Source organism: Sarcophilus harrisii, chromosome 4 (assembly GCF_902635505.1).
Source record: "Sarcophilus harrisii chromosome 4, mSarHar1.11, whole genome shotgun sequence".
Taxonomy (NCBI): Eukaryota; Metazoa; Chordata; class Mammalia; order Dasyuromorphia; family Dasyuridae; genus Sarcophilus; species Sarcophilus harrisii.
This window is the reverse complement of record NC_045429.1, coordinates 130,294,037-130,320,525: the sequence shown is the minus strand read 5'-3', so window position 1 is coordinate 130,320,525 and position 26,489 is coordinate 130,294,037. Positions and strand designations below refer to the sequence as shown.

At 34.0% G+C, this 26,489-nt stretch overlaps 1 protein-coding gene across 2 annotated transcripts in view; it reads right to left on the bottom strand.

The window, feature by feature from the left end:
* The window catches only part of AGPAT4 (1-acylglycerol-3-phosphate O-acyltransferase 4), a 186,353-nt gene that overhangs the window by 101,474 nt on the left and 58,390 nt on the right, over positions 1-26,489 (bottom strand). For both annotated transcript variants that reach the window (XM_023503319.2, XM_003769595.4), the window contains exon 2: positions 6,272-6,533. In XM_023503319.2, the coding sequence (XP_023359087.1) occupies positions 6,272-6,449 (178 nt within the window). In that variant the 5' untranslated portion in view covers positions 6,450-6,533. The remainder of the gene's footprint in view (positions 1-6,271; positions 6,534-26,489) is intronic.

Sequence of the window (26,489 nt, the reverse complement as noted above, 5' to 3'; positions counted from 1 at the left end):
GGTGAAAGGATTCAATCCTCTCTTCAAATACTAAACAACAAAAACAAGATTACAGATAAAAGGTTTGAGAAGGCTGCCCATTTGAGCAGATGAGATGATAGATATACTCCAAAGAGAAAAGCTATTCTCCCTAGTGCCTCTCTAGAAGCTCTACCTTCCAAGTGTCTGTACCTTCTTCCCTTTCTGCCTAATTCCCTGATCCCACCACCCTCTTCACCACAATCTCCCCCAACCAAATCTATCAATCTCAAATTTTATCTATTTTCAAAATGACAAGTGGGGGGGGGGGAGGAATGGGAAAGGCAGAAGGCAGATCTCTGGTACTTTTAGAGAATTGGCACAAAATTTTCAACAGTACAACATCACTCACCTGTCCTGTCTGAATAAATTCAGCTAATTCTAATCTAATTTCTTTTATTTCTGACTTCCTGTTTGCAATGCTATTTCTGTAAGTGCAGTATTTTGTTCAGGTTTCAGTAGGGGGTTCCTAGCTATTGAAATAGCTTTCTGACTAAGAGAGGAAACTCCTTTTTATCTATAATAAACTTTAAGAGAGTGATTCTCTAGACTGCATGTCACTCAAGTTCATTTGTTCACTTGAGGAAAATATGTGATAATTTTAGATTTTCAAAGCTCTAATTTTTACTATAGTTACCAAGAGACTATTTTTTTTTCTATATCACTGATCTTAAACATTAACTCTTATTTTATAGAATAAAATTTCTTGGTCTTTGGAAATGTTGCCTGAGATTTTGTTTTTTAATAGTATAAACTGAAGCAATTCAAGAATACTTACCCCTTCATTTTGGCCAGTTCCAATGAAAAGGTGATGGAGAGAGTCACTGACACTCTCACACTGTTCAAAGTGAGAAAACCAATCTGATTTTTATCATTTAAAATACCATTAAATAAGAGGCATTGACATTGACTTTAAAGCTGCACCCTAACAGCTTTGGAACCCAAGGTAAGAGTTTACCATCCTGCTAATGAAACTTTCCTTATATGTTATCTCCCCTGTTAGAATGTGAGCTCTTTGAGATAAAAAAACCATCTTCTGTCAGACTCTTTGTGACCCCATTTGGGGTTTTCTTGGCAAAGATACTGGAATGGTTTGCCATTTCCTTCTCCAGCACAAATGGGGAAACTAAAACAGATGGGCTTAAATGACTTGACCAGGATCACACAACTAGTGTCTAAAGCTATATTTGAACTCTGGAAGATGAGTTTTCAGGTCTTCAGGCTCAGTATTCCATCCACTGTCCTGTTTTATACATAGTAAGAGCTATATACATGCTTTCCTCATTGATTCATTCTTTCTTCAGTTCCTTAAAATGAATGGACTAGGTGGTCTCTAATGTTTCTCCAAGCTCTAGATCTACAAACTCAGTGAGGACAAAGACCTATCTTATTTCTTTGTTCACCTATAGTAGACCTAACAAAGTATTCTCCTCATAGTAGGCACCTAATAAATATTTGCCAGGTTGATTTCTTATTAATGAGTATGTTATAACTTAAGACACAGCTACCAAGAATCAGCATTCATCTCTCATTAGCTCTCTGATTTCTTTACTGTTCCCTCATATGTTCTGGCTGCTTTCTTTTTATACTCTCATTTTTCCTTTGCTCTTCTATGCCTTTGAAATGTTAGTATCACTTAATAGTTCCCATAGGTATTACTTATCCAGTTCACTGCCCTCAATGACAAATAAATTGGTATCCTCAGGGCTTAACTAAATGCATAGAAAACAATTCCTGGTCCAGGTCAGTTATCTCAGAAGTTTGGAACAATTTGTTCCCAGAATGAAGCTCTTTGCTAACTAGTTCAGCAGAGGCCTGCCACAATTGTCACCCAAGGCCTCAGAATGAAAAAGTGCCTTAAAAGCTTATTAAAAGCTACAATCCATTATCATTGAACTTTTCATGTAGAAAAGGCTCATGATGACAGAAAGAAGCCACGGGACTGTGTAAAATGAACAGGTCAGTTACTTACTTCTACTAACTCTGAAGTTATCTCTGAAAGATAAATCCTATAACTCCCCAGGAGTTTCCAGGGAGGCCAAAGATTAACTGAGAGCCACAGCCTGGATTATTCTGGCTCTCTGATGGTATCATCAAGTCAGGTTTGACAGAGTAAAGGACAAATAACTGGTTGGTCTTGAAGTGCTCCCTTTTACAGCTGCCTGTTATAGTTGATAATTAGAGGGTTACCATATTTCCAGACCTTTGAGAAAAATAAAAAAAGAACAGACAAGCACTTCAAGGCTCTATAAAAACACTAAGATTTGTAGAGATGGTGCCCTGTATTTATGTCTGTTTTGACAGATTAACTTAAACTGCAAGAAGGGCGATGGGAGTGTTCAGAGGGTAGGTAGGCACTCCTAGTTGCTGTCTTACCTTGATAATCACTAAGAGCCAAAAGTCCAAAAGAAAATTAAGGAAGAAAGAATAAAATGACATATCCTCCACCTTTAATTAGTTACAGAGTTAACAATTGGTGTGTTTACTGATCATACTGATAACTGAATTGTTACATTTGGAAGAGGGGAGAGAAGGTGCAGGAAAAAAAATTTAAATTTATAAAAAAAACAAGTAAAGAAAAGGTCTAAGACTAAGAGAATTGTTACTGAAATGGAAAAATCCACTGAGAAATAGACAATATAGTAGGAGGTACTTCTGAGATCATATGGTGCAATCCACTCATTTATTTAATGAGGAAAACTGCTACTTACAGAGATTAAATGATTTGACCACATTGAGTAATATGAGCATTACTCATATATGAGATAGGTAACAAGGCAACATTTGAACCTATATCCTTTGACTTCAAATTCTTGACGTTTTGATATAAATAGAAATGATACTTGAGTTCCTGCCTTTATTCTGCCATCTTGGCTCCACCTACAAATGATATTTGAATTCTTCATGTCTTATTTTTCCTTTTTGAAAAAAGAAACCATGACTCCCAGGAGAAACATTTGAAAGTTTCCATTTTCTATCTCAATTACTTTACTTCATTCAACCAAAAAGAATTGATTAATCATCTATTATGTGCCAGGCACTATGCTAGGATCAGAGAAAAGACATGAAATCCTATCCTTTTTTTATTTTTTGGATGGAGGTGATGGTAATTTTTAAAATTATAAACTTGACATTATAAACTTGACACACACACATATATAAAAAAACATATCCATATACAAAGAACCAAAAATGGTTGGTTATATTACAAGATGATGGGATTTTTATTAGGCATAGTTTAAAAAAAAGATACATATTAATTTTAACATCATTCCCTGATATATTGATCCCTTATGAATTTCCTTTTCTTCATTTGTATGATATAAAATGTTTATTTGATTTTTGTGTAGTATACATGTTTATTTGATTTTTTACCCTTTGACTTCTTTTTGTTTTATCAACATAACTTCTCCACCTCACACACTCCATTCCCTGCCACCAAATCCAAATCTTTTGAACAATCTTTTCTATGCTTAAACAAAAACTGTCAATAGTAACTTCATTTTCAGTTTTTTTGACTCAATTTGCTGGCCAAACTGTACTACAATTCACTTGACTCATTCATTTCTTAAATCCTAGTTTTCTAAATATAAAACTCTACCTAAGGAAAAGTGATTAAACATAATGGAATTCCAGTGAAAGGGTCTGAAGTCCTATGCAACAGTCCTGGACTCTTAACACTTGCTCCACTAGACATCTTAATTCTCTAGCTAGAAAATATACTCATGCTAAAAGGATCTTAATTGAGTAAGGAAAATTAATTGATTTTGATGGTCTTCAAGAATGATGGTTTTTATAAAGAATACACTTCACAATTAAACAAAACTTGGACCAAATTACAATCATCTTCATTTTATAGATAAGGAAACAGGCTCAAGAATTCATCTAGTGCCAAAGGCCTAGTAAGGGTGTTGAAGTGTCATGAACCCTAATATTCTGACTTTAATTCCAGAGAATATTAAGGCTAGAGGAGTTGAGTGATTTATCCAAAGTCACAGCCAGTAACTGCAGAAGGTGGACCTAAAGGGTATATTTTACCTTTTTTCTTGAGAAGTTGGCTTCTAATTATTAATGCAGATAATTTTCCAAAATACACACTGACTCATATTCCAGAAGGCATAATTAAACACAAGATAAACAATTTACTTCTCTACTCTGGAGAGGGGGAAAAAGTTGAATTAACAGTAACTGAATATCTACACCAGATTTCAGGAGTGGTTTTTCTGGTGTGATTTCCTGGCTGAATTTCCAAACTATAGCCCAGAGCTTATCAGTGATCCCGATAAGATTTCAGGAGTCTTCCTTCACATTACTCTCCACTCATCTCAAGCTATTTTTCTAACTCTGTAATTGCCTTCTTTTCTACTACCATATTCTTTTAAGTTTATTTCATGTGGTAAGAAAGAGCAGATAACCTATTACTAAGAGTGATGCCTGGAAAATAATATTGGGATACCTTGGGATTCATAATAAAAATTCCAAGATGCTCAGTGGATTTAATGCTGCTGAGAAACCTAAAAGGAGAGAACTTCATTTTGGAAGTTGGGGGTGAGGGGATAGGATTCTCTAGGCCCATTTGATCTGGCTTATATTTAACAAAAATTTTTTTAACAAAATGTGGAGAAAAAACCAGGTGATTGTTCATGTCTCATCCTTTCACTTCTCTAGATTTTCCTGAGAATTAAAATGGGTAAGATGAAAGGGAGAAATATTCTTTTCTCTTGCAGATCTTTGGGCCACTTCTGTTTTATCCTTCTTGAATATATAATTCCTGGACCTACATGCTCTCTGTGGAGTAGTCTCTCAATGTTAATGCATATTATAAAGTACATTAAAATTATCCAGGTTTGAAATCCTAATTCATTTTAGCTACTGTAGAATTCATATTTTCTTTGATTTATTCGAGACAATTTTAGAATATATATATATATATACACTTTAAAATATATACATATACCTATACATGCATAAATATGCATATATATATGATTATGCTTTTATATTTTTTAAAAGACATTTAGAGATGTGGTCCATATCATTTTCCAGCTTACTCTTATTCCACTCACCTAGAAACTACATGGATAGCAAACTACTTGTTTCCATTAAATACCGGCTTGGATTTGCTATACAAAGAAGAAATCTAGAAATCTCAAAGCTGATTTCTTGCATTTCAGCCCCAGAGCTCAAACAAAATTTCTAACAAAAAAGAAAAAAGAAAATAAGCAGCCCTTGTAAGATTTTAAACTATAAAGGGCCAACAATCCCTTTATAGTTTAAAATCTTACAGGTGACTAGTAATAATAATAGTAATATATTTACAAGGTACTTAATGTTTACAGAACACTTTATAAACATCATCTTGGTTTATCCTCACAAAAGTAATAATAATTATTCTTATTCTCCTTCAAATGCTCTTAATAATAAATCATTTCATTTGACTTCAATAAGCATTTGTTAATTATCTACTATATGCAAGCACTGTGCTAATTAAGCACTGAGGATACAAAGATGAAACTACTCTAACCTCACTTAACTTGCTTTTTATTGTGTATATACAGACATATGTACACACATATATGCACAAAACATGCACAGGTGTGAATACATACATGTGCCCATATAACACATGCATACATTGGAGTATGTCCTCATAAACATGCATACAGATGGATAGATATATAATGTACCATTGTATATGTATGCATATATATATATATCTATGAACAACACACATACATACTGTCTTTCAGTTACCATACATAGATTATCCTTATTAATCTCATCTAGAAACCATGTGGGTAGCAAGCTACTTGTTTCCATCAAAAACTGATTTGGATTTGCTTCACAAAGCAGAGACCTAGAAATCTCAAAGTTAATTTTCTGGATTTCAGTCCTAGAGCTCAAACAAAATTTTTATACATATATATACACACATAAAGTGTGTACATATATACATACATTAAACCTAAACTTGTATTGTGTCTATCAAATAGCTATTTGAAATCACCATTCTGATAAAAATCAACATGAAATCAAGACCAAGCCCCAAAATATTAAGACAAAGAAGCAAAATCAGGTCTCAGACTTCTAAGCCCAAGGTCTTGATCTCCTCAAGTTTAATTTAGGCTAAAAAAAACCATGGGAATAACATAGCAGTGTAACTATATATATATATATACCCAATACTTCCCTTAAGTTAAAGCAAACATTCAATAAGGAATAAAAAGAAGCATTAAACAAATAAGTATCTTACGGCTGGAAATGCAATAGGCCAGTCTGCAGTTGATCTTCCTGAAGAGCTGTTTGTTGATTGGCCAGAGAACAAGTGTGAAGAGCTGAATAGTGTTTATTATCAGCCCGGACACAATGAATATGTAGCAAATTATTAAGTGGCACAGGAACTGAGACTTCAGAAACCCAATGAGGTCCATGGTTTTATTTGTGTGCGTAGGGACTTCTTTAGGAGAATTTTTTCAGGGGAAAAAGGAGAGCAGTCCAGGCACTCAAGAGAAAGCCTATAAAACACAAAACCAGAATTAAATGTAAGGAAAATATCACCAGCTCTTTACAGACTTAGTACGAGTTTGTTTTTGTTCTTTAGAAAACTGCATTTCAGTTTCAAGTGAATGTAACACTTTCTTAAGCAAGCATTTTAAAATATTTATGTCTAATTCATTTAAAAAAAAAAAAAAAAGAAAGAAACAAGAAGAGGGGTCAGAATGTGGAAGTGATCTCAGGGGAAGTCAACAGAAAAAGTCCTGAACTAAACACTGGAAAAGGTGGGTAGGGCTATTAAAATAAAAACTTTGAAATGAAGTGAGGCAGAGCAAATTAATTATAACTCAACACATCATTAATAAACAAGTGGAACAATTATTGGCCAAGCTCTCTTGATACCACAACCAGTTCCCAACTCTCATGATTTTGATATAATCTAACAAGCTACAGTGGTAAACTTAAAGTAGCAAATACCTAGCTTTGAATTCTATTTCTGACACTTAACAATGTGATCAGAGGAAAACCACTTAAGCTCTCTGTGAAGGCATCTGTGAAATGAGTATAATATCTTTAAGGATGTTGAATGGATCAAGTAACATATTGTGAGTAAAAAGCTATGTAATGTCAGTGATTATTATTAGTATCATCATCATCATTAACCCTAATTCTAATTTTCACTCTCACTTACTAGACTTTGGGCAAATCCATTTAATCTTTCTATAGTAGAGTCTGTCCTCAAGTTCACAGAATCACAGAATATGGGAACTGGAAAGGAACCCAGTGGTTATCTATTTCTCCCCCCACCCTTTTTTTTTTTTTTTTTTTTGCGCTGAGACAATTGGGGTTAAGTGACTTGCCTAGGGTCACACAGCTAGGAAGCTTTTTTTTTTTTGTCCAGAGTCCCACAGTTAGGAAGTATTAAGTGTCTGAGGTCACATTTGAACTCAGGTCCTCCTGACTTCAGGGCTGGTGCTCTATCCACTGTGCCACCTAGCTGCCCCTGTGGTTATCTACTTCAAGCTATACATGAAAGGCATCCCCACTAGATCATACTGTTTTTATTTGAAAACTCTTAAAGAAAATGCATTGCCTCTAGAATGAATGAATGGATAAGAATTTTAAGAATGAGAATAAATGAGTAAAAATCTGTATGTTTTGTATAGGACTGTTTTCCATCTGGGAGAGGGGGTGAAGGGAGGGAGGGGAAAAATCAGAACAGAAATGAGTGCAAGGGATAATGTTGTAAAAAATTACCCTGGCATGGGTTCTGGCAATTTAAAATTATTTTTTAAAAATCTGTATGTTTATTTACATTTACACAGTACCTATTATGTATCTGGTACTTTAGATCCTCACTACAATCCTGGAAAAATTGCTCTCATTTCCTCATTTTACATTTAAGGAAATAGAGACAAGACTAAAGATTAAAGGACTGGATGAAAATCACAATCACTCCCAGCCTTGGTTCTTTGGTAATCTATCTATCAGTGAAGTCCAGTAAACAAATCTGAAGGAAAAAACAAACAAGTAACAACCCAAACTTTAAAAAAAAACATTTTAAAGTTAAAAGGACATAACACTAAAGAAATCAGAAGACTTTGTCAAACATCTGTTAGACAAACAAAAATCTTTCAAAGAAATGGAAAAGTAGAATCTGTTTATACTTGTTTTATATTTTTATTAGGGTATGCTGAGAGAAAAGAGGAAGGACAGAATTTATGTGAGATAAAACAAGAGGAAGGAAAAAGAGAATTGACAAAGAAAGGGAAGAAAGGAAGAAGAGAAATAAGTAAGTATGTGAGTGAAAGCAAACAGACCAAATTCCAGTCATAGATGAAGAACCAAAAGGATTCTCACAAGCCACCTAGTTCAATCCCCCGACTTAAAAACTGAGAAAATTAAGGAGGTTAATTTATTTGTCCAAAGACACTTAAATGTTAAACTGGAATCCTTCTCTTCTATATCAGTAACTCATATTTATTTAGTACTTTGAAGTTTATAGATTACTTTCCTTTTATCTGTGAGGCATATCATACATGATATCCCTTCTACAGATGAGGATAGAGAGGATCAGAAGTCAGATTATTTGTCCAAGGTTACATAGTGATAATCAGAGCTGGGATTGCAACCCAAGTCTCCTATCTCTGCTATTTGTTACCTATCTGAGCTTGGAAATATATATATAACCTTTCTGGTACTCAATTTCATCACTTATTAAATAAGGGTTAGCCTAGACGATTTCAAAAGTTCTTCCCAACTTTAGATTTGAAGGCCAATTTGTTCCCTCCTCTACACTCTGCAGATCTAAGTATACTACCAGATGCACAGGTCTCCCTAGTCTACTTGTGGCGACTCATTCCTGCTTCTAATTATTTACTTATTATCTTCTAGATTTATGAACAAAGTTAAATCCTGTAAGAGGTGAGGAAAAGGGGCCTTTGATTTAATCTTTTGTTATTGTATTCTGAAAGGTATAAAAAACCTTTGATGGTAATTCTGATTACCCACACTCCAGGAACACAATCCTTGGCACCTGAATCCAGGAAACAACATGGTCTGAAGATTCATCATTGGACTCCAATACAGGGAAAGACCATTCATAAACAGTCTTAACATAGACTTTTCAATTTTTAAAGCTATTTCATTAAGCTTATAAGTGACAATAGCAGAGCTCTTGGCTTTTAGGAGTGATTAATATTTATTTACAATTTAACAGCCCCTCTGATTTGAAATTGAATATTCCAAATGTCTAATCATTGTTTTTGATTACCCTTTAGTAGTTTAATGGAAGCAATGGGGGACTGATTCTCCACTTTGATTTTGGGAGACTGATATTTGCCAACTATTTTGACATTTCCAGTGCTTCTCCAGTCACAGGGAAGTCATGTGATCTGTCAAAGTCATACACTATGGAAAAGCAGAGATCAACAAATTCCATTCCAGAGCGTCATATAAGTTACTGTCACAAAATATAGCCACTTATTAGAGTGTTTTAGAATAGAAAAGTGGACTCAGAGGCAGCAGAAATTTCAGAAGTCATCAAGTCCTTGTACATTCTTGACTTTGAGCCCTTTCACAACCCAAAAATGTGTTACTAAGCCACAAGACCAATCTAATACAAAGAGACCTTTCATTAATGTTGCCCCAGCTGCCAGTATAACAGCAATGCTGATATATCTTAACCAAACACCATAGTAGTGGGGAGCACACAGTAGCCACTTAATAAACACTTATTTCTTTTCTTCCTCCTTCCTTCAGGATTTATTCAAGATTCTCTCCAGATCATCTCTATTGATCAAAAAAATAATTGTTTCTTCCAAAAAATCACCCAAACAGGAAAAGTGAGCATCCAACCTAAGAAAACCCCATCTACCTCTCCCATTTGATGCTTCCACACTGCAAATGTTGTCCTCCCAAGAGCATGTCTGAATTACACCATTGATCCTAATTGTCCCTTTAAAATTATTTTATCTAACACTAATGAAGGAGACTGTCTGATATCTAAGTAATGAAGACAAGCAAATGCTACTCAGATGTTCAAAAAGGAGGAGCTGAAAATGAATCCCTCTGAGAAAAGCAAAATGAACTCTCAGATCAAAAACATGTGGGTGACACCCTCTATGTCAAGCCCAAAAGATGATACTGCAAGAGTTTGTCTTTATATCAGAATGTCCCCTTCAATATTTTTGGTCAAATACTTGGACTGAAAACATAGAAAGTATTTTAGTGTGGTCTTAGAGATCTAGAAATGAATGTGATGGGCAAAGTCATACAGTCCTGTGACTGTCCAGACACACTCTTTTATGATCACTATTCCCATAATTCTCTCTCTCTACTAGGATATAAATCCTTTAAGGATTCAACTCTCTATTTGCCTACTGAGTGCTTAGAATGTGACTAGTACTACTAAGTAAAATTTATATAGTGTTTTAAGGTCTACAAAGCACTTTACAAATGTTGTCTCCTTTTATCCTGACAGCAATCCAGGGAAGTGAGCACTATTATCATCTCAAAGTCATATGAGGAAGATGAAGTTGATAGTGATCAAGCAACTTGCCCAGAATCACATAGCCAAAAAGTATCTCAGGCATAATTTGAACTCAAGTTTTGTTGATTCCAGGTTTAAGATTCTACCCAATAGGCAGCTCCTAGCATGGTCACTGACATAAAGTAAATAATAAATGCTTTTTTTTTCATTCAAGCTTACCAAATTTTAAGATAATATACTGGGCAGTAAAGTGGCACATTGGATAGAGTGCCAGACCATAAGTCAAGAACACACAAATTCAAATCCAGCCTCAGACACTTAATAGTGTGTGACTCCTGGCAAGTCACTGAAGCTTATTTGTCTAGATTTCTTCATCTGTAAAAGGAACTGAACAATGACAATTGTGGAAATATGTAAAGAAGAATTATACATGTTTAACATATATTGGATTACTTGACACCTCGGGAGGGGGTGAGGGAAGGAAGGGAAAGAAATTTGAAACATAAGGTTTTGCAAGGGCGAATGTTGAAAATTATTTTGGAAATAAAAAGTTTTAATAATAAAAAAAAAATTTTAATAAAATAGGCTAGACAAGTAAATAGCAGACCACTTCAATATCTGTGTCAAGGAAATCCCAAATTGAGTCATAACCAAATACAAATAACCCTAAAAAGGACTGTTAGCAAATTGGTCGGCAGAAAAACTCTGAAAAAACATTGATTCAATTCAATAACCATTGATTAAACATGTATTTTGTTCAGGAACACAGACACAAATGCCAAATAGACTAAAGTGCACAAATAAGTAAAAATGTATAAAAACACAAAGGAAACATAAAGCTACTATAGAAAGGAAGAAGAACTCCTAACAAAAAGGATTAGAAAGGATCTGATACCAACAAGAAAAGACCCAAATTAACAAGATGAAATGTAAGAGGAATACATCAGACTATATGTAACAAAGGTAGGGAATTCTACCTTCTCTAAATGTTATATCTTTCCCTGTATCTAGCACATTTCTTTTGCATATAACAAACAATAGTATTTGTGGTAAATTCAATTTCAAATAACAAAAATAAACTACCCAAATATTTGTTAGGCAAAAACCTGGCTTATGAAAAGACCTAAAGACACAAGTTTGAGAGCTTACTATGCATCAACAATGAACTAGCTAAGTTAACTTATTTTTTGTCTGAATTAACTGAAATATAAAGGAGGCAACAGTTCCACTATTCTCTAGGATGTGTAGTGGATATAGAGACCGTGCCTTACTCATACTCAGGGAGTTCTAGTACTCCCAGAAACATTAACTAGCTCTAGTGGGAAAATCAGTTAATTTCTCTATGCACCTGTAAAATATCTATAATAATAGCACCTACCTTACAGTATTTAGTTAAGACTAAATGAGATAAAACTATGTTAAGTGCATCTAGAATATTGTGTTTAGTTTTTAAAGAGATACATCAACAAGATGTTTCAGAGGGAATTTGCTTGAAGGGTCTGGAAACCCTATTTTAAGAGAGTCTATCTGTTGGCCTGTAGGGTATTTTAACTGGAGAAGACTTGGCAAGGGAGAAGGGAGCAGATGGCTGTCTATGAATATTGTTTTTAAGGACTGTTATCTGGGAAAGAAATTAGAATTAAATCTATATGGTCTTAGAGAATATAATTAGAATTAAGGATGGAAAAACAGATTTGGGATTCAATATAAAGAAAAAAGTTCTCAACAATAAAACTAGAACTTAACTGTGTACATAACATGAGAACTCCTGAGCTCCCACTGGCTTTTAGTAGCAGCAAGTTCTTGTTTCTACGGGCCATCACCTCTCCTTTCCAAACTTTAGGTTGTAGGTAAAACACAGAAATCCTTTTTGTTATACTTCTCCCTGCTCCCTAAAGGAGCAGTTTTAAGAATTTGACTAATAATCACTAAGACAAACACATGAGAAATCATAATAACAAATTCTAAGAGAAAGAGAGCTCACAGCTGTTCTTTCACTAAACCTTGGTCCTCCAGGAAATCATACCCTCTTTTTTTCTGAGTGACTCCTCTACTTTTCTAGATCTTGTCCTTAAAATCTGTCAACCAAATTCTGCTTAAATAGTTATATGTTATATAGTTTTAAAAGTGGGGTCAAAAATTTAGATGCACAAAGACACAGGAGGGAGGTGCCTTAGATCTTTCTGTGAATTCACTTCCACAGTCCTTATCTTAAGCTACAGGCAGGAAGCTCTACACTTTGATATAAGGGCCCAATTTGACAAGTCTCCTCTCCTTTACTGATGGAGGTCTAGCCATAATAATCAGAGGATGAAACAAAAATACATTTTAAAGTCATGAGCCTCATAAGTTATCTAATCTGCCTCCCTCATTCTACAGAGGAAGAGTTACATTCACCCTCAATCCTTTGGCCATATAGACTTGATAGGGTGCCCTCGATTTAAAAAAAAATTTTTTTAAAGGAAATCTTTCCATTCTGTGCTTCTGAAAATTTGTTCCTCTCTTTGCTTCTCCAGGCTTCAGCCTGAAAGACAATTATAACTAATTTCTTTACCTTTTTGGAATTATTAATTTTTTTTGGCTAGATAATTGGAGTTAAGTGACTTGCTCAGGGTCACAGAGCTAGGAAGATGTGAACTCGGGTCCTCCCGACTCCAGGGCTCTATTCACTTTGCCATCTAGCTGCCCCTTTCCTGGAATTCTCATGGCTAAAGCAAATCTACTAGTTGTCTGTAAAAAATCTACTAGTTGTCTGTAAAAGCAGTTGGTCCTGCTTTTACTAATAAAATAGGTTTCTTTCAGTTAAATTTTGATCTTAAAGTAGTACTTTTTCTCCTCTGGAAGACATGAGGCTATAAAACTTCTTAGTCCACCTAGGCTACCCAGATTGCTTTTTTCTCTAAGACTGGTATCACCAAATTTTCTCCAACTTGATTCCCCATTCCACTAACTAAATTTCTCTTCTGATCCAATCTCTTATAATGTATCTCCCACAAAATACTCAGATTTCTTTAATTTCCAAGTTCTTTAGTGCTCTGATGATGAAAATATTCTGGAATAAATAACTATAAATATTCCACCCATTTTTCTTACTTTCAGATTACTCAGGTCCCCTCCCTATGGAGAGGGAAAATTTCTAGACTCCAAGTTTCATAATATTATAGACTATACATTTTCCTTAATCAGGACAAAGGCACTAACATCTATGCTATGGAAACTTGTGGTACCTATACAGAAAATGTTCATACAGAGGCTAAATGATTATATCTCAGAGTTATTATAAACAGGAATCCTCTTTAGGTAGAGGACTGGGCTAAATAACCTCCATTCCAAGATGCTTTTCATTTCACTAATTGCAGATCTTTTTAAATACCAGCTAATAGCACCATCTCCTACCCTTCTGCCTTCTGCTTGGCTGCCAGGACCCCTCCCTACTCCCTACCCCTGATCTCCCTAGAATAGGTCCTGAGCTGCATCTGATAAACTTTAGAAATAATTCTCTCCACTGTCTGCATTGTAAAATCTATCATAACATTCTCATTAGAAAATTAACTGTCTTGAAAAGCAGCACATTCATGAAAGATTCACATAGAGCTCAAGAGCTAAGATTCAAATATTGCTGATATAAAACAATTAGCATTACTCAGCATTGCTACAGGCAGAAATATTTTTAAAAACCCTTAGACAAAAAGAATGGGCAAAGAGGTTCATAAAATGAAGTCTTTAAATAGTAACAGCATTAGGAAGCTGTTACTGTAATGCTCTTATGAGGCAAAAATGGCTTGTCTGAATAGGTGGTTCAGATGACAAAGAAAAGGGAGAAATAATTTTAAAGTCATACTCTTTCCACCTTACCTGCACATTCCAGCTTTCCTGGCCTTCTTCAAGACTCAGCTCAAATCTCAGCTCACCATGCAAGAGGTATTTCCCATCCTCATTCACTGCTATACTCAATTCTAATACCTTCAATTGGATATTACTTTCCCTTTACAATATATTTATCTTATACTCATGCACTGTGGGCCTGTTCTATTTAGCATAAGCTCCTTAAGAGACAAATTGGTTTTGTCTTTCTTTGTATCCTCAGGACTTAGCACAGTGCCCAACTAACAGGTTTCTTCATCATGATTAAAACAAGATGGTTTAAATAATTATATTTAACCCTTAAAGAGCATCAAACATAAAATCTAGGTTCAAAAAAAAAAAAAAAATACCAGCTATGCAAGTACAGAATAGAGGAATCACAAACATTTTATTTAAAAAAAAGAAACCTTCAAGATTTGTTTATACTTTTACTAAACTCATACTCAATGTGAGAAAAGTGCAAGTTCAGTCCAGGTCGACAATACCTGGATCTGTGTTTATTCCTGGATTACATTTTAGGAAGGATATAGGCAAACTGGAGTCATATCTGGAGAAAAGTATTCAGGATTGTTACAAGTTTTTAAACCAGCAGTTTTACAAACATTTTGATCTCCAAACCTCTGTACACTCCCCAAAATCAAAAGGACTCCAAAGAACTTTCTGTTAAATGGGTTATTTCTATCAATATTTACCAACTAGAAACTGAAAAATAATTTTTAAAAAATATTTATTAGTTCAGTAAAATGACAATTAGGCTATTTATTATACATTATCAATTTTTAATGAAAAGTTTTTTCCCCAAAAGAAAATAGATTTAGTAAGAAGAGTTGGAATATGGGGGGGGGGGGAGAATCAAGCCTCACATAGATATATAGGAAAGGAGCATTTTTTAAAATAATCAACTAATGTATTACTATGAAAATAGTATAAACTTCAAGGATCTCATTTTTTTTAAATTGATTATTCATACCAGGATTCTCTCAGTAGAAAAGTAGGAATTCTAAGTTTAAATCTTGGCTCTACTATTAATGATGTGATTGATTACCTGTCCCGTCTCTGGGCTACTGTATGTTCCTTATAAATAAAGTATCAAAGGGGCATAAATTGGGAACTAGAAGGCTATGAAGTCCAACCTTCTCATTTTTAAAATGAGCGATTAAATTACTTGTCCAGGATCACATAACTACTACATGTTGTTTGGAGGGATTTGAACTTGGGTCCAAATTCAGTATCCTAGTAGTTATATCCTGCTCCTTCCTCATTTCTGGGATCCCTTGATAGGTCTAACATTCTAGGAGTTTATGAAAGTGAATACCACATTCTTACTCAGCAAAATTATTTTTAAAACAAAAATTAAGTCTTTTCTTTATATATTAACCCAAAACTGTGAGAATAGTGTGGCTTAAGCATACAACTTCCTGCTTGGGGTTCTCAAAGATAACTTTGAGCTGACCAAATGCTGCCTAAAAATATTAATAAGGAGAAGGAGGAAGAATAAGTATTTACAGAATGCCTACTATGTACCAGGCACTCTACTTAGACCTTTTGTAAATATTTCATTTGATCCTCAAGATAAGCCTGTTGCTGCTTTGCTCATTTTACATTATAGAAATACAAAGTTAAGTAACTTGCCAAAGTTATAAAAGTGTTAAGTACTTGAGATCAGTTTCCCTTTTCCATTATTATCAAATTCAATAGTATAATCTCAAAGAACTGGAGAAGTTTTCTTATAAGTCAGTGTTTCCTGATAAAGCCAGGGACTAATCCTTCTTATGTCCCACAATTAAATCCAGTATCAATGGAAATCAACACAATGCGCCCACTAGGTTTAATAAGTAGGATGTCAATGTTCTAATTTTAGGGGACACAAATCCCTGGTTCTTCTTTAGGTTGAATTAATATAGGCCAGGGTTTATAACAGATCAGTAACTTACTTCTGGGCTCATAAAATTACTCATTTGGCCCCATTCTCAATTTAGCCAGCCAAAAAAAAAATTTTTTTTTTTATTACTAAGAATGACAAGTGGCAGCTATTTGAATTTAACAATTCCAGTCAACAAATATTTATTTGTTAGTCCTACTATGTGAACTCCTTCCCCCCACAAAAAATAACACCACTATACTTATCCAAGTACAATGAAAGATACAAAGAAGATATAGTATTTGCCTTAAAAAAAAAAAAAAAAAAAAAAAAAGCTTAAATCAAATTTAGGAGATTAAAACTAGTAGAATGATCCCTAAATTAAGCATTTAAGTCCAGAAACACTTAAGTTCCTACTATGTGCCAGATACTGTGTTAAGTGTTGGGGATTTCAAAAAAAAAAAAAAAAAAAGGCAAAAATTGACCTGGCTCTGGCTCAAAAAACTCATGACTTCATGGGGAAGAGAATATGGTAAACCACTATATTCAAACAAGGTATAGACTAGATATATTGGAGATAATCAAGACTGAGAAGGTACTAGAAAAAAAGAGCCTGGGAAATACTTCTTGCACAAGGTAGGACTTTAGCTCAGATCTAAAGGAAAACAGAAAAACCAGGAAGCAGAGATGAAGAGAGAATGTGAAAAGCATATCATATAAATACAGAGAAAAAAATAATTATAATAATGGTTCACATTATTAATACACTGAGTAAATCTCCTTGGAAGCAAGATTGTTTCATTTCTTCTTTGTATCCTCAGCACCTGGCACACAGCAGACACTTAATAAATGCTTATTTATTGATTGATAGCTCTTTGTAAGATTTAAGAACTCTCATGAGCACAAGGGCCAATTATAATGCCAAAAGACGGTTGACAAAGTAGGCTACCCATCTGAAAAGGTGAGTATTCAGGATGTAGCATGAAATTTTTGGATCTGGCTAAAGTGTGAATGTTTTATTTGACTATGAAATTTGTTACAAAGCCAGGAGGGAGGTAGAAGAGAAAATATATTTTAGTTCCCTGAAAAAAAATTTTTTAATGTAACATTTTAGAGTTTGCAAAGGATTTTATTGTATCATTTGGTCCTCCAGGCACAAGCTTTCATTATTTTGATTTTACTTATGAGGGAACAGAGACTCAACTAGATTAAGTGTTTTTCTCAGATTCACACAGCTAGTGAGCTCTGTTGATGCAAAACCAAAATTCCCTGCAAGTTGAGTACTCTATCCATGACAACTTCAGCACTCAATCTATATCACCTCTACAAATGGAGAAGTCACAACTGGTTAGAAAGCAAGAAAATCTATCTTAAGATGGGTCTTGTAAGGCAGACTTAGAAGGTGGAATATTCCAGACAGAATGAAGAGCTAAGTAAAATTAATTTCAAAGAGCTAAGTAAAATTACTTCAAAGTCTTGTTGAATTAATAACTGAAACAAGCAATAGAAAGACTCTCTGGATTGAAAAATCTTTGGAATCAAAATTACTTAATTAAAAATCATTATTATTTAATGGTTTTGCAGAAGCCTATGCAAAATTAACCTGTTTTAAAATTTTATAACACAGTCATATTGGTCTGATATCATCTCAGCACAGTACATTCTGCTGCTAAAACAAACTAAACTCAGAAGATGGCCATAAATCAAACTCAACCTCTTCATTATCTTCTATAATAAATAACTCTAGATCCTTTTATAAGTCTAATTTTCAGAATAATAAGAGACTTAAATCTATAAAAAAACTGAGATTTCTAGTTCACATATAAAAGATGGGTTGATGAGTGAGAAAAGTTAATTGCATAATGCTTTCTTCACTCTCTCAGGGACTCAGACTAGGGATAAGTAAAGACTTATCATTTACCTAACTTCTTCACTTAGGACAAAAAGCAGAAAAGTTTATAAGTTCAAGATCAATCAACTTGGCATTTTCTAAAGTTCCCTCTAGATTTATATTTTATGATTCCCTAAATCTAGAGTAATTTTTAATTTGGAAAAAATTAAAGATTTGAATCCTAGTCTTAACTGGTAATTACATTTAATGGCATGTAGGTTTTCACAGACAAGAATTGTGCATGTATTCTATACATACATAAGAAGAAACAGGCAATTAGAAGAAGCTACACTTTCAACTACCAATAGTTTATGTGCCAATTTCAAGATAACAGTAGATGAAGTGTATTTTCAAAGTTGTATTTTTTGATAAAATGATATGCTGTAAAAAAAAGTTGCCAATAATTGTATTATCAAGTTACAAAGAAAAAGGAAAAGAATCATGAATATGGAACTTAGAAATGGAAAAAATGATCTATCAAATGAAGAGGTAAATCTTTTTAAGTTATAGTACTTGATGTACAACCCCTGAACAAAGCTTCAATATTAAAGCTTTCAATGAAGATTCTCCAATTAACTTTAAAACCCTTTTAATCACATTACTCAATTGGACCACAAAATGAATGGGATTTGGCCAAATTTAAGAATCCAGTGGTCATGGAGTCAAACACTCAGCATACAATAATGACATTTACCAGAATTATGTGATAATGCATTAAATAACCACTTATAATAATTCACCACTGAAAGAAAAGGTTTAGATGGGCATGTAACATTCATTTTTTGAAGTGATTTAAGAAAAAAGATTGTTCTTTTATGACAAATAAATACACACTAAAAAGCTGCTTAGTAGAATTGTACTTTGTATTATAATTCTGTTAATCAAAGTGATTATTTAATCAATTATTTTTTTATTTTTAAGTTTATTTTTATATTTATTTTAATCAATTAAAAAGCTGAATGTATAGAATTTTTTAAAGTGTCATAAAAATTATAAACTGGTTGGATATATAGAGAATAGAAAGAATTCCTAAGAAAGATAGAGTTGTCTCTAGGATACAGATAATCTCCTGCCTAAGTAATTTAGAATTACTTAAGATTGAATTAAGATAGAATTAATTAAGATTGGAGCTATTATTGACTTGGTATAATGAAAAGACAAGACAACAAAGAAGCATATCATCAATTTATGGTAAACAGAAAATACCTGGGCTGCAGTACCTTTTGGTTTTTTCTTTATTCAGCACAGTACCTAAATATGACAGTTGGAAGTAGCATCAGGAAGACTCAGATTCAAATCCTGCCTTTATCATTTATTAGAGCCTATGATCATGAGGAAATCACTTAACTTTTCCAAACTTGGTTCCCTGTCTATAAATTGGCACGTAGTACCAACCTTACAAGGATGCTTAGAGAGTCCAGTGACATAAGGTTACAAAGTGTTGTGCAAAGTTTAAAGCCCTATTAAAAAGTCAGCTATCTTAAAAGAACATTCTTATTGACTGTTGTTGTTTTTAGTGAACATCTTTAAGCCCACTTCCCCTGTGCAAATACTATCTATACATTAGCAGGGGTAAGATGATCTGAAGGGGCAGAGAGCATAGTGTGATCTGCTTATAGCCACAGATCTCTTGTAGACCTAATCCAAGGGGATCCAAGCATTAATTGGTTAATGCTACCAAAGCCCAGTATATAGGATTTAGATCACAAGAGCTATATACTATTTTTTTTCAGTTAAGATAGTAGGGGGCAACTAGGTGTGCAGTGAATAGATCATCAACCCTGAAGTCAGGAGAATCTGAGTTCAAATCTGGTCTGTGCTATAGCCTAGCTGTGTGACCTTGGGCAAGTCACTTAACCCCAACTACCTTAGCAAAAAGATAATAGACATTTTCATAGTGCTTTAAGATTTGCAGAACACTTTACCTAGCTTAGTTTACTGGATTATGCTGATAAGTCTTGAAGCCCTTCCTGGCATTATTCCCATTTTATAGAACAGCAAATGCGTAGAGACACATTAAGTGATCTGGTCAGAGTCACATAGCTAATAAGTTCAGTGCAGAAAGTAGGATCTAAATTCACTTCTACCTGGCTCCAGATCTAGCAATTTACCCATCAAGTCACAAAGCCTCTAGGACAATCATTTTAGCAATATTAAGTAAGTTTTGTTACAGTGGGAATAGTTTTCATTTTTCTGTGTACTCCCAAGTATTTGGCACACAGAAGGCACTTAAATTTGCTTTATTGAATGTCTTTCTTTTACTAACCTAGGGAGCTAAAAGTGATATGTTTTTCTATTCTCTCTTTAGAAGTTAATAATGACAACATGTGAGTCATTAAAAAAAAAAAACTGACAGAACACTGTTTTAGATTAAGGGGGCTAGGTATATAGGTGATTTAAGGGACTAAATAGCCTTGAAAAGAATATGGCCTGATTTTATTTTTTTGATTTTAATAACTCTCAAGCATCAATGTCTTTGTGTTTGGCACATAAAAGGAATTTAAGTATTTATTTAATGGATCAAGATAGAACAAATATGTAATCTTGGCTTCATAAACTCTGTCCAATTAAACTACCAGTTATAGAGAACTGGCCCAAACTACTGGTTTTGGAACATTTTCAAATATAACGTTCTCTTTTTTTCTCATCTCCCAAAATGTTTAGAAGTAGTTTGGGGGAGATAACAGCCACTGTCCACACTCATTTCTGGTAAGCCATGTGGGGGAGGGAGGAAAAATAGGACGTGATAGTTTTAAATTTTTATTTCTATGACTTCCATAAAGCAATGCCAAATGAACTTAGACACTCTCACTACCTTGATTCATATATAATGGGCCTGCAGAGACACTTACTAGAAAACAAAATGCACTTAAATGCTTTCCTAACATGAATCATTTATTGAATTAAAGACTGTTAGCTGTGAATTGCCCCCAAAATAAGTTTTACTTAAAAGCTATTTGTTTCTAGACAACTGAAAACTCAGACGCGGAATATTCGAAGTATTCCCATGTGAAGAACCATTGGGGTATACAGTTCAATCCAATCCAATGAGCATTTATCAAGTGCCTACCATGTGCAAAGCACTATCCTAGGTACCAAGAGAAAATTAGAAACTATTCCTAGAATATGAATATTTTCACAAAATCCCCTGCTTCCTTTCTCCTTCCCCTGGCTTCCCCTTCTTCTTTCTTTTGTGTGTGTGTGTATGTATGCTGATTTGTTTTGTTTTTATTTTGGGGGAAAATTTTTTTAAAACTTAAACATAAAATGAAAAAAGAAAAAAAAAAGCCATGTCCACAGCAGACAATAAGAGAATTCAATATATAAAACAATAAATTTCCATTTCAAGAAAATTGATGTAATGCATACTATACATTGTTTTCAAAACAACCAAGCTTATCTTTGCTTCCTTGTGGGTTTTTTGTTCTCTGCTGTACATTTTTTTTTTTTTACTTAGCCCCCCTCCTCCCACTATCTAAAGAAGTCTATAATTAGGTATGAATATGTATGCATCAACATATATACACTCATAAACATGTATATTTATTTCCTCCTATCATTAGTATCTCTGAAACTGGATAGCATCTTCCTTCATAAGTCCAAGTATTTCCATGTTTTCCTAACTCTAAAGGCCTCATTTCTAAATACATAGAGAATTGACTCAAATTTATAAGAATACAAGCCATTTTCTAATTGATAAATGGTCAAAGGATATGAATAGACAATTTTCAGATTAATTAAATTAAGCCATTTCTAGTCATATGAAAAAATGCTCTAAATCATTATTGATTAGAGAAATGCAAATTAAGAGAGCCCTGAGGTATCACTTCACACCTCTCAGATTGGCTAAAATGACAGGAAAAGACAATGACGAATGTTGCTGGGGATGTGGAAAAACTAGTTCATTAATACATTGTTGGTGAAGTTGTGAATTGATCCCATTATGAAGAACAATTTGGAACTAAGCCCAAAGGGCTATCAAACTGTGCATACCCTTTGATCCAGTGTTGGAATACAGATCCAGTAGAAACAAAAAGATTAAAAAAAAAAAGGGAAAAGGATCCACCTGTGCAAGAATGTTTATAAGCAGACTTTTTTGTAGTGATAAGGAAACTAAATAGCTGCCCATCAGTTGGGAAATGGATGACTAAGTATCTTATATGAATGTTATGGAATATTATTGTTCTACAAGAAATGATCAGCTGGCTGATTTCAGAAAAGCCTGGAGAGACTTAAGTGAACTGATACTAGATGAAGTGAATAGAAACAAAGGAACATATATACATATATACAGCAATAAGATTATGTGATGATCAACTGTCTGTGATGGATTTAGCTCTTTTCAACAATGAAGAGATTCAAGCCAATTCCAATAAACTTGTGGAGAGAGCCAATTGCATCCAAAGAGAGGACTATGAAGACTGAATGGATCACAACACAGTATTTTTGCCTTTGTTGTCGTTTGCTTGCTTGTTTTTTTCCCCTTTCTCATTTTCCCCCATTTCGATTCTACTTTTCCTGTGCAGAATGATAAATGTGGAAACATGTTTGGAAGAACTGCACATGTTTAACCCACATTGGATTACTTGCTGTCTAGGGAAAGGGAAAGGGAAAGAGGGACAAAGAAAAATTTGGAATACAGGATTTTGCAAGGGTGAATGTTGAAAATTATCTTCCTATGAATGTTAAAAATTATGTATTTTGAAAAATAAGCCATTATTTAAAAAAAATAAACCAATTAGCTCATCTTTTTTTTTTTTTTTTTTTTTTACTGCTGTTAAGATTTATTTTACATTTTTGCAAGCACAGGTGTTTTGGTTAATAACTACACCTTAGAAACTGCAAAGGCAGCATTTTATTTCCTATCCTGAAACACAAGTCCCTCCTTCAATTCTCTATTCATTAAACATTACAGAAGTTACAGGATATGAATTTCCATCCCTCATTACATAGCTAGTCCCTGCCCCAAAGGAGCTTACATTCTAGAAGAGGAAAATTAACAGAGGAGGGCTAAGGGCAAAGAATGAAAAATTCTTTTCAAATCTCAGGCTACCACCCCTGATAACAAAGTCAGTCCCTGCCCACAAAGAGTTTATTCTATTGGGGGAAGATAAACTCTACCTTGATTATTCTTTAAAAAAAAAGAAAAAGAAAAAAAAAACTTTTAATTTTCAAAATATATGCATGGATAATTTTTAACATTCACCCTTGCAAAACCTTGGATTTCAAATTTTTTCCCTTCCTTCCCCCAGCCCCTTCCCCTAGATGGCAAGTAATCTAATATATGTTAAACATGGGCAACTGTTCTACACATTCACAATTGTGGAAATATGTATACATATACAAGAAAAATCAGATCAAAAAAAGAAAAAAAATTAGAAAGAAAATAAAATGCAAGCAAACAACAAAAAGAGTGAAAATATTATGTTGTGATCTATACTCAGATCCCATGGTCCTCTCCTCTGGATGCAGATGATTCTCTTCATCACAACACCATTAGAACCAGCCTGAATCATCTCATTGTTGAAAAGAGCCATGTCCATCAGAACTGATCATTATATAATCTTACTTTTGCTATGGATAATGATCTCTTAGTTCTACTCACTTCATGTATCAGTTCATGCAAGTCACTCCAGGTCTCTCTGAAATCATCCTACTGATTGTTTCTTACACAACAATAATATACCAAAATGTACATATACAATAACTTATTCAGCTATTCTCCAATTAATGGGCATATATTCAGTTTTCAGCTTCTTGACACCACAAAAAGGGCACCACATATTTGCCCAAATTGGTCCCTTTTGCTTCCTTTTTGATCTCTTTGGGATACAAACCCAGTAGAAACACTACTGGACCAAAGGGTATGCACAGTTTGATAGCCTTTTAGGCATAGTTCCAAATTGTGCTCCAGTTGATTATTTTTTAATGTCACTGTGGATTTCAATTTTCTAATTTGTTTCATTTCTCCAATTTAATTTTCGTAACTGTGAAAACCAAATAAATGCCCATCCATTTCTCACAATTTCCCCCCTTTTTTCTTTTTTAATAATTTGGTTTCCACATCCTATTCTACCTCTCGAATTTGGCTATTTTTTTTATATCCCACTTCTTAAAAGTCTATTAACCTTTGCACAGATCTTCTCATACAGAATGTATAATTAATCCCTGAATTCTCTGCTAATTCTCCTGACAGGGTTATACTAGTGATGAAACTACTTCCAATTATAACATGCTTTCTCCTTTTGGTCAATAATCTTTCTAGAGTCATTCTATTTTCCAAAGCCATTCTGCTAGTGGTGTCTAACTGTTGTGTCCTACTTTCTAGAGCCCCCAAGTTGGGGTGATTAAAATATTGAGTCCTGCTTTCCAGAGCCCCCAAGTTGGGGTAACAAAATGTACCATTGCTTTCTAGAGCCCTTCCACCAGGGTGGTTAAAATATCTTGCTTTCTAGAGCCCCTAAGCTCTGGTGACAAAACATACCATTGCTTTCTAGAATCCCCACACCAAGGTGATTAAAATATACCTCTAGTGAAAAAGTGATGAGGCGGGACTTCTGAGGATGTGAGAAAATGGAGTCTGTTTATTTCAAGGACTTTCCCCTTTATATAATGTAACAAAAACAACACTGATCACATGGGATCACAAACAACTTGCCATGTAGTTTGTCACCTGCTATCACTCTGCTTCAATCTCAACACAGGTTGTCACGGCCCCCTGATTACTCAGGAAAGCCGAGAGCCCTTAGGAAAGACAGGGAGCCAAACCAGACATTGACAGCAGGTTGCCTCTGGGCTGAAGGGTCTTATACCTTACCCAAAGTTTTCCCACTGACTGTGACCCTCTACATCTAACCACGCTGCTATTCCCTTCACTGCGTGGCTGGTGTGATTTATCCAATCTAATATTTACTCGCCAGAGTAGTAATGACCCAAATCCAGAACTAAATTCTGAGGCATGAATTTATCAGTTACTATCCTTGACTTAATTCTTCCTCATTCAGTCTTTCTTCATGGAATGACAAAGTAAAAGGAATTGAATTGGTGCACAGGTGCCCACACAGTTCCCATGCAAAGTAGGTTTGAGAGTGCTGCCTCCATAATACCACCAAAAGTTTGCTTGGGGTATGCTCATTCCTGAGAAATTGCCAAAGCTACCTTCAGTTACATTCCAGACTCAGAAATAGTTCCTACATTTTGGAATCTTTCATCTACCTCTGAGAGGCAAACTGATTGATCTCTAACAGCTCATCATTTCCTACAGCACAGCAATATTCTATCCAACTCTAACACATCCTAACTGAAAGAATGTCTATGAAAGTTTTTCCCTCTGATTTTCTATATTCCTTCTTTTCTTGGTTATAGTGGATTTATTTATACAAAAAATTTAATTTAAAATAATTTAAATTTTCCTTTTCACATTTCAACAATATTCTTTTCCTTATACTACAGTTTAAGGTCTGATACTGCTAAATATACTTACTTTACATCATTTTTTCCTTTGGTTTCTTTAAAGTTCCTGACCTTTTGTTCTTCCAAATGAACTTTGTTATTGGTTTTTTCTACCTCAGTAAAAATTTTTTTTTAGTAATTTTATTAGGAAAACACTGAATAAATAGATTAGTTAGGTAAATATGTCATTTTAGCAATTATATTGGCTAATTTGTCTACTCATGAACAATATTAATTTTAATTATTTAAATCTGAATTTATTTATATAAAAAGTATTTTATGTTTGTATCCACATAGTTCCTATGTCTGTTTTTTGCAGATCTATACTTAGGTACTTTATACTGTCTGGGTATTTTAAATGGAATAAACAATATTGAATAATATAACTGACTGTATTTCTTTTTCACTTTTGATCAAATCTAACTTTTTCTGAGATCATGATTGGTTTATCTGCTTATCTTTTATATACTGAATTCTATTCCTGCTTTTTATTTTATCTTTGTGTGCATCTCTCATTTTTAATAACATTTCCTGAAAGTAACATATTATTGGATTCAACTTTTCAAACTGCTATCCATTTCCATTATATGGGTAAATTTATCTCATTTACATTCAAAGCTACAATATATATTTTCCTCTTTCCTATTCTTCATTATCCTTTTCACCCTATTCCCCCTATCCTTTCTCACTCTTCTGCTTTAGTTTTTTTGTAGTTAATAGTATTTTATTTCTTTCTCCAATTACATGTAGTTTTCAAGCTACATTTTTATAAGATTTTGAGTTCCAAATTTTTCTCTCTCCCTTCTTTCCCTCCCTATCACCTCTCCCTAAAATTAAACATTCTATTATAGGTTAAACATGTATAGTTATGTTAAACATATTTCCACATCAGTCATGTCTGAAAGAAGAATCGGAAT